The 9,707-nt window shown below is 54.8% G+C and overlaps 1 protein-coding gene across 1 annotated transcript; it reads right to left on the reverse strand.

Annotated features, from left to right (window-relative positions):
- Positions 1 to 7,097: 7,097 nt before the first annotated feature.
- COL26b_002934 (uncharacterized protein) lies at positions 7,098 to 8,450 on the reverse strand (the record flags this gene model as incomplete). The annotated part of the gene is made up of 3 exons (XM_053175840.1): positions 7,098 to 7,348; positions 7,417 to 8,254; positions 8,307 to 8,450. The coding sequence occupies 3 exons, from the start codon at positions 8,448 to 8,450 to the stop codon at positions 7,098 to 7,100; spliced, it is 1,233 nt and encodes a 410-aa protein (XP_053040269.1).
- Positions 8,451 to 9,707: the final 1,257 nt, after the last annotated feature.

A 9,707-nucleotide genomic window follows, 5' to 3' on the forward strand; every position in this document is an offset into this window, starting at 1 on the left:
ACCCAGTGACGAGAAGACGATGTGGCAGCCGCTGCACCTGCCTGGGTAAGGTGCCTGCCTACCTACCGCAGGAAGTACCTAGGGTAAGGTCGAGGCACCCGACCTTATTAGTGTCGGGTAAGGAAGGCTAGGGATGCAGCAAGCTGACCCCCGGGGCCATGCCGCCATCCAGGGTTGAGGAGGAGATGAATGAGTAAGACTCAATGGCTAGCATGGCAATAGTTGACGTGGTACGGAGTAGTATTTCCCTACTTGGGCGAAGGCGCTGTAGGCGATGTCGTGATGGTTTGGGTTTGCGTCCATGTTGTCGATGGCAGCGGACGGAGCGAGGGAGTTGCTTGAAGCAATTGTGGACTTCCGACACACTGCCTCGAATAAACGGGAAACAAGCAGGGCATCTGCCAGATTGTGAGATGGGGAAAAGGGCGATCACCGGCGGGTGATAGGCGGAAATAGGCAGACCAGGGCCTCTGGGCAGCCTCAACCGGATCATTCCCCACTTGTCTCCTTCCCGGCCCCTTGCGCTGCCCTTGAAGACTTGGCCGCCCTTGCAATATTGGGCAGGACCCAGGTGCCTTTCTCCAAAAAGTCTTCCACACTTGCTTGACTGGGAAGGAACATGAAGCTCTGGTGGGTCCCGCGGAAAGGACCCCCAGCCAACCTAAGGCGAACACTCACGGCACCAAGTGGAGACTGAGGCACTCCAGTGTGTACCTGACCCTGGGTACCTAGGTAGGTACGTACTTGGATTTGCAACTCCAAGGCACAGGTCATCGCCAATCTCTAGGTGAAATCTTCCATGGAAGCCAGCTGGACAACACAACCATCCACCGCTGCGACACCGTCATCCACTCACGGCCTCCCATTGCCGGTCTTCGATATCGACAAGTTGCAACACCGCGGAGTCGCATCCTGAACGGCCTCGCTCCCATCGTAGCGTCGCATCGCACGGCGTCTATCCGACCAGGCCCCCTCGGTCTCCCTTTCGTCCGCTGCAAGATGAGCTCTGACAGGAGGCAACCTCATTACCGATCCGATACGTTGCCGAAAGCTCAAGGGGTGCCCAGGGGGGGGGGGGGGGGGGGAGGGTGGCAGGCACTTGCACTCAAATCACAAATCATCAAACTTGAAGATTCGATACCCGATATCCGCTTTCCGAGGGCTGGACAAATCCCAAAAGGACCAAGGAACAAGAGGATGAGAAACCCACACGACAGAGTACGAAACGTCAGGGTCTTTTCGGTGCTGCAGCACTGCTCAAAGCGCGGGCGCGCCTGTTCCACCAATACCCCGATAAACGTTTCTGCTCCATGGAACACTTTGAATCCGTCAAAGGAACAAGCTGAGACAAAGACGCCCATCCTGCCTGCTAACACACCAGCAGCACTTGCCAGAATACGCCACATCCACCCTGCCATGCGAGTCTGGCCGATCAAGAGACACGCCACAAAAGCCAAAGACCGAGAGCACGACGCTATCGCTGTTGGCGCAACGACCTGCCGACCTCCTTTGCCCTACGAAACACCTCCAGCATCCGTAACCGACCACCCAGTGACGTATCCAACCTTGCATTCCACAGTCTGTACTGACGACAGGCTCTATTCCACCTCAATCTTCTTCAACACTCTCGGCCTGTAAATCATACGCCATCAAATTGCGTCTTTTCCGCTCCCGGAATTCCCATGCCATGCCCAGTCCTCCATTGTGTGTATCTGACCGCCACAGCAACCTTGCTTCATCCCAGCATGCAATGTCATGCCGCATGCTTTGCTCATCCGTCCTCGCACTCGCCTTCGTACTCAACTGGCTGCCCTTGGCTGCTAGACTCAGGGATGGGCCGCTGATCTCCGAATCCCGTCACAGACCCGCTCACCGTCTACCATTGACTAGGTGTATCGTCGCCCTCATCGGGACGCCGATGGCTGCTGTCACTTCACCACCGTCGAGGGTGGCGATACGGCATGTCACCGTCCTGCCAGGGTTTCTACCACGCACCCATCAGCATCACACTCCTACTCCGCAGCTCGAGGTCGCTTTCATCTGACGTCTTCCTAGCTCGTCTAAAAGTGCCGAGCAAATGGGAGAGCCACGCCCTGTGATTCGCATCATCCCATCCCATGTCTTCTCATCACCATGTGCACGCTGCAACGAAGGGTTTGGAGGCGCTAGCTGCGTGCTGACATGGCAGTCATTGCCTCCCACCATCGTCTCTCTGAGGGTGGCACGTTGAGCATGAGAGCATGGCCATGTTGCTGACACCCATCGACAGCTAGCTTCCTGCCATGCATAGCTCTCTCCGTAGCAGCATTAGCAGTGCCCGAGTGGAGCTTGACTTGCCAACGATGCTCCCCAGACTCATGTATTGTGCCTGAGATGGAGGGCAACTGACATCCCTTTCTGAGCGCCGGCCGTCCTTGGCCCGGCTTGACGCAACCGGGACCCCGATCCCTGGTCCCTGTTTTGTGTTCTTCGGCCGGGTCTGTTCTGTTCTGTGCTATGCTATGCTGTGCTGTGCTTTGGGCTGCAGCCGGCACGTTGTGAATCTTCACCCCCTCCACACATCCTTCGTCCAGTGACTGTTGCGACTGGCTGTCATCCAACGCAAAGTTACGACGCTTCTTCCAGAGACGCGAGGCCCAGTGACATTGCAGCTACGGCGAAATGCGCTTATCACCTTGGTCCAACCCAGAAACACACTCTTAGCCGTTGCCGTACGTTTCGTAGCGCATAGCTCCTCCATCCACCACTCTCTCCTCCTCCGGCTCCAACGAAGTCAGGGTAGGACCTTGGCATTCCGCAGATGCCATTCAGACTTTACGGCATACACCGCTCCTTGGGGGGCCACACGACAACAAGACAGCGCAGTTACGAACCATTGGGAAAAGATGGCTGCCAACCAAAAGCAAGCATGCCACCACCAAAAGCTGTCGTTCTCCGCTGCTTCCTGCCGCATCGTGCTGTCAGACACTTGACCCCCAGGAAGGACCGATTTGGTCTCCTCATTTGTCTCTCTCTCTCTCTCTCTCTTTCTCTCTCTCTCTCTCTCTCTCTCTCTACCCCTTCATGTCAACGTCTCAGCATAATCAAGAAAGGAGAAGAAACCAACAAAAAAGTCACTTCATCGGATGACCATGCTACCGCTCACCCAATCCCGTCCTCTTACACACCCCCTTTTCCAATAGTTCTAATCTTCTTGTCACGTCCCAGCTTAAGGGAGGCAAGGAGAGGAGAGGAGAGACTGACTGGGGTGTGTCGGCGGCAGGCTTAGATGCTGTCCTGACACCGGCAGTCGATCATTGTGCGGCCTTGACACGAGGGAGGGGATGTTGAACATTGAACGAACCGGGCGAACCCATGTCCTTCGTTGCCTGTCATTATGGTTCCTTGATCGCGCGTGTGTGTATGTCTCGAACCCAGAAGGGGGGCAGTGACAAAACGTTTGTGTGCCAAGATGTCAGAGACAGAGACATGATGGGAGGTCTATCTCGACCGCAAGAGCAAAAAGCAAAAAAACCACAACGGAACATTTTCATTCCTCTCGTTGGACGTGCATTGCAGGCTTCTTGCTGCATGTTTTAGCAATCTAGTGACATGCTCTCTTGAGACCAGAGAGCTATGCGTGAGACACGCCGCTGGGGTGAGAAGCTGCACGCCATCAGCAGTCACGGGCACGCATGGCATGGTATGGCATAGCATGAACTGAGATGTGCAGTCAGCCCAGCTCAGGGGAAAGCTGCTGGCAAGGAGGAATAACAAAATAACGAACTGGCGGAGGACGCTACCGGACAAAGTATACCGCAGCGCTGGATTGTATGGCCCAGTGACTTGAGGGGCAGCGTTGGCTCAACGTGAGGTTGGACTGAACTGGCGGAAGGGAAAGGCAAAGACTAAGACTTAAGGGACTGTAGTTCGATGGATCTGCAAGCCTCCGTTATCGAGATCGCGGCGGCTTGCCTGACATGCACCGGCACCATCAACGGATCCGTCAAGCCGTTCTTCCCATTCGCGCCGCCGCCGCCGCCGCCCGGCCGGTGGCCTTGCATGTTTGGTTGGGTGCTCAGCAGCAACTTCTTCTTGCTAAGCTGTGTGTGTTGCCATGGGAAGGGGTCCTCAGAGGGAGAGAAGGATGAGGAGGCGGAGGAGGCTTACGATTACGTTCCGAGTGGTGGTGTAAGCCCGTACCAAGCCAACGGAGGCCGGACCCAAGTCAACGTGTCTAGTGTTGTGGACCTCGATCTCGCACTTCGCGGCCCTCTCCCTCAATCTAGTGTACCAAGCAAAGAGCGAGCTGCGCAGGCGTTGATGATGAATGATGTTGGTCTTGTCTTGTCCTTCATGTCTCTCGCTCTCTGTATCTTCCCCCCACCGGTCGACGCCACTTGCCTCTGGTCTCTGCCCTGCCCCCGATCTCGTGGCGTCTCGTATTATGTACTACCATGAAATGCCCCCAATCCACCCACTCATCTCACTCGCGCGTGCAGCGCGTGGTCTGGACAAAAAAGCATCCAACCATGGGTTTGATGTCTGTGAACCCCGAAAAGAGGAGAGAAGAAAGGAATCCAGACCCCAAAACCGAGACCCCTCAGATATGGTTTCTTTTTCCTGCTGGTCTCCCCGCCCTCTCTAGCCCTCTCTTGCGGGAGGGGCGTGTGTACTGGACGCGGGTGTGCTGTGTTAGTGTGAGAGCATGCGGCATGTATGTATCTACTTCCGTCTCTGCAGCTGCAGCAGAAGCAGCAGTCACAGCAGCAGGAAGGCAACAAATCATCCGCCCGCCCTGGCGACGTTGCGAACTGGGCAGAAAAAAAACAAGAAGGCAGGACGGCAGGTACGCAAGGACTTTTTAGGAAAACTTGGCTCCCCTTACACACGCCACGCCCCCCTCCTCTGTTTCCCTTGCCATGAGGTCTTCTCGTGTGTTACACACTTGAGTCCAGTTTCCCTTCGATTCTACGTGGTAGTAGCTCCCCCCGAAAAAAAAGGTGAAGAGAAGTGTGAAATGTTTCACAAGAGAAAAGAACACTGCATATTTGGGAAGGGGTTCGTTCGTTTTTCCCTCGCTCCTCCATCCAGTCAATGCTTTTTCTCGCATTCTAGACGTCCCAGTCGAACGAATCTCCTTGGTTGTTTCCCTGTTCCCCCCCACCCAACCACACACACCACACACACACACCTCACAAAACCACAGCGGCGGCGACGGCGGCAGCCGCGCACGGCGCACGGGAGAGGCGGTAACTGTAGCAAAAACGAAAAAAAAGAGTACCTACATCACAAACATTGATGACGATAGTGGTGCGGTTGACCGTGCTGGGAGAGTCTCTCTTCAGTGATCTCATACTAAGGATTAACAGGTGGCTGGGGGGAAAGAGAGGTACAAAGTAACAAAAAAGGAAAAATGGCACCGGTCTCCGTCTTAGTCCGGCACGAAGGGTCGACTAAGGGACCATTTTCGCCGCCCGCCCAGCCCTTCCCATCCAGAGCGGCGGCGACGGCCGACCGCGCGCGCGCGCGCGAGCTACACGCTCAGTCTCCCGCTGCAGAATCCGTGTGTAATGATGAAGCAAACGTTGGTTCTCGTTGCGCGGTGGCCCAGTACGCTGGAAAGTGTGCGGGTTTGAGGAACGACGAACAACCCTCAGCCAAACAACAGTCCAGTCCAGGCAGAGAGCAGACTGACTAAAGGTGACCATGGCCATAGCACGGCGCCGGTAGTATCTAACCCGGGATCTTGGGTCCTGTGCCCCGAAATCTCGTTATTTCTCTCTCTTCTGCTACCGCTACCCTCCATTAGCCAGCCGACTGCTATAGGGTCCAATCCCCAGGTTGATGTAACCGCAGACTCCTTTCGCCCATCTCTTACGGGGGACCGAGAGTAAGGGATAAGGGAGCAGGCAACATGGCAGAGATGGGGGAGGGGAAAGGCGTGGTTGGGCCAGGCGTGTGTGAGAGTGTGTGTGTGTGCGTGGGTGTGCGTGAGAAAGACAACTCGCCATCCAGGAACCACAAACATCATGCTCTCGTTAACGGTTCACACAGACCCTTTTCGATTCCTTGCACGCTTTCTGCGTAATGTGTGTGTATTTTGGTTTTCGTTGCTTACGGGTTGATGATAAACACAGCTTGTAAACAACCATGCGCTTTGATTCACGTGGAGTCCGTCCACTGGCTTCGTTCTACTTCGTCATGGGCTGCTGATATAGGCCAAAAAACGAAAAGAAGATCTGTTCGCCCTAGGGCTCGCGCACCATGGACCATGGCTGAAGGGGAATGCGTCACCCGGAGGCTTGCTGATCACGGATGGAACCTTGGGAAGACCATTCTCGTGTTTCCTGGGCAGCAAGTTTTCTCTTGGCGAAATGCTTTCCGAGCCTTTCTTCAATGTTCGAAGGATGGGAGGAAGGATTAATCTTCCTCATCACGCACATGGGAAGGAATGGCTGTCATCGAATGTTTGAGGCTAAACAAGTGTGTTTTTTAAACAAGGTTTTTGGTTGATGTTTGTTGTGTTACTATGTACAGAGAACAAAATCGACCAGAAAACAAAAAGTTGGTACACTGATATCGTTCTACGATCCCTTTGTGGTTGGTAAAACTTGGCCTCTGGTTTGGCTGATTTGAAGAAGAAGAAAAAAATGAACCCCAAGAAAAACAGAAAACACCGATAAAAAGCGTTGACCAAAATGTCCGAGATGAATCTCTGTCTGATGAATGCATTTATCTGCCCACCATCCGCCAGTAGTGCCTGGTAAACCGCCCCGTTGAACCCCTTTCCCGATAAACCCATTTGTGTGTGTTGTTGAATAAGAATACATTATTCCCATAGGTACAGTCGACATAGAAAATAGAAACGAGGTGGGCGTGAAAGCAATGGTTTTGCCGGTGCGCGCCCCCCTCCCGTGGTATTTTTATACAGAGCTCATGAAGTATTAGTGTGTGTTCCCCTGGTGCCGTTTTGTGTTTTTTGCCCTGCGTCAGGTCCCGATCGTAGTTCGTCGTTAAAAGATGATTGGTCTGGTATGAATTCTTTTGTTGCGTTGTTTGGAATTTTTGCGTTTTTCTTTGTCTCTCTTTGGTGCATGATGATGCGAGGCGTCCTTCTAGATGCTCCCCCTCTTGATGTGCGCCGAGCGCCGTTGCTTCAGGCTCTCGAGGTCCTCGTCAAAGGCCTCGCCGTCGCTGAGAGGAACGCTGGAGCGCTTGCCATCATCGTAGTCGGCGCGCTCTGTCGACGGCAGGATCTTGCTCTCGCCGCTGCGGCTGGACATGGCGTCGGACTCAGCACGGGCGTTGCTGATCATGGTGGGCAGCTGCCGGCGCCGCGCGTTGATGAACCAGTTGGAGATTTGGTCTGAGGCAAAAAAAAATTAGCGTTTGGCCCCAAAGAGAGTCTAACGGTTTCGGAAAGCGTAAACTTACTCATCTGCAATCCAGTCTGACGCATGAGCTCCTGCTTCTCGTCCTCGGTAGGGTACGGGTGGTGCAAGTGGGCCACAAACCACGCACGCAGCTTGTCAGTCGTCTCCTTGGGCAGGTTGCCGCGGCGCTTGCGTTGTTTGCTGTCACCGTGCATCCCCATGGCGCCAAGCTCTCCAATGCGCATGAATTCAGGGTAGTGGCCATAGCCGGCGGCAGAGAAAGGCGTGCGATCGAACGGGTGGATGGCACCGAGAGACAGAGACTGGACTCGGCTGGGGTGGTGGTATCCGTAGGCGTAACCGCTGGTGCGGTAGGCGGGAGCTGCCTCCATCATGGGAGCAGGGGGCATGCCCATCGAGGGACGGATGGGCTGGAACTCGTCCTGAGAGTGACCACGGACACGCTGCATGGGGATGGACTCCCGCTCGGGAAAGTTCATGGGGGGCAGGCTGGGAAGCGTGGGGCGGATTTCAGAGCGCTCATTGACCTCCATGGCAGGGGAGCGCATGGAAGTCATGCCGGAGGAAGACATGTAAGGGCTGGTTCTTGCTGATCCGGTCCAGCTCTCAGTGGCAGCGCGGGAAGGGACTGGCGGGGAGATTTGACGTTGAGGAATACGGGCAGGGCTGTCGTAAAGTCTCGGCACGCGGCTAACTCTCTCACTCTCCTCCTCTTGATCGATGGAAAGCCTCCTCCTCTTGTTCGAGTTTGGCGAGTGAACGTACTCCGGAGGGGTCATGACACCGGCATATCCAACGGTTGGTGAGGTGTTGGAAGACGTTGTCCTTGTGGTTGACGCCTCCTGTGGTTGCAGGCGAAGGTGAAGTTCTGGGATGGCCTGATATCTCTGTCAGTCGGGGATTTCATGCTTCTCAGACTGGTTAACAAACCTGGCGAATGGAAGGAAGGGCGATTCTCTCGGGCTCAATGCGAGGACGCGAAGAGTAGTCTGTGGAAGCAGACCTGCCGCCATCCCAAGGGTAGGACTTGAATGCTGAATGGGGGGATGGAGCAGCCATGGCGAGCATAGACATCTTGTGCTGTGGTATCTTGAAAGTGAAGGTCTCTAGACACGACCGTTGCGGATGTAGCGCTGAAGGCTAGATCCTGTGGAAAATAAAGAATGGTGTGGGCTCGAAAACGGAAGCCGCACGGCGGACAAGGACTGCTGCGGTCAGCGAGAAAGATCCGGGAAAGTCGGTTTGTAGAGGAGCGTACCGAAGTCGGTCCAGCCAGGTATTTCGAAAGTTGGCACGTCGAGGATGGTGCTCCTGTGATGTTCTGCTGCTTGGTTGAAGCTATGTATCTGTATCGGCGGCGGGGTCGAATAGACAGTTGTTATAGTGTTGCTCGTCAACGACAGGCGTGGAGAAGAAGAAGCAATAAAAGGATGCTGATGTGATGGTGAGGTGGTCCCAGCCGTTCTTCTGAATCAACAAACAGCTCGAATGGGATGATGGTCGGTGATGATGGAGACAGATGCAAGGTGGGATGGCAGTCCTTTTGTATATCTTTGAGTCTGGGGGAGGTATCGGTGTTGTGTGTAGTAGAGGTGTGTATGTATGTAGGTGTGTAGAGTAAGGTAGGTAGGTAGGCAGGCAGGCGTATGGCAAGGTAAGGTAAGGTAGCGTGGTAGGTTGGTGGAAGGTGGATTAACGGTGGGAGGCGCACAGATGTGGTGCCAAAATAGGAAATGGGAGAGAAGTGTCGAGGAGGAGGACCCGGCGAAGAGCCAAATTGGACAAATTAAGACGGTGATTTGAACACACTGAAACTGACACGAACCAGCCTCAGACGAAAGAGCCCCCCAACTAGTAGGTTCTTGAGTGAATCGGACCGTGGAAGGGAGTTGTGAGAGCTGTGTGAACTTGGAGAAGAAGCAGCAGCAGCAGCGCACAGCCCACGGATGCTTAATGCCTTGCTACTTGACCTATGTATCTGGGAACGAGCCTTTGCTGATGTAGGGGAGGGAGGACGGTTTTGACGGAAGAGACTAAACCTGAACTAGCCCAGAGCTGCGAGGCATGGGCATGGATAGCATGGCGAGGAGGACGATCAGGGTACAAGCAGCCGTCGATGAGGAACAAGAGGAGGATTGCCCATCTCGACCAGGGTTGCAGGACCACGCCGTCCGTACCCACATCCACCAGGGCCTGCTCCTGGGATGCTGATGGTACCTCCCAAGTGGCGTCCCCCCCCTCTGCCTCTGGCGGACAACGGACTGATATGCTAGGCTCGTGGTGGTACTGGGATGTGTCCAGCACCACGGGGGGGAGGGGGGGCATGGATTA

This window comes from Colletotrichum chrysophilum (genome assembly GCF_026319265.1).
Source record: "Colletotrichum chrysophilum strain AFK26 chromosome Unknown scaffold_15, whole genome shotgun sequence".
Lineage (NCBI taxonomy): Eukaryota > Fungi > Ascomycota > Sordariomycetes > Glomerellales > Glomerellaceae > Colletotrichum > Colletotrichum chrysophilum.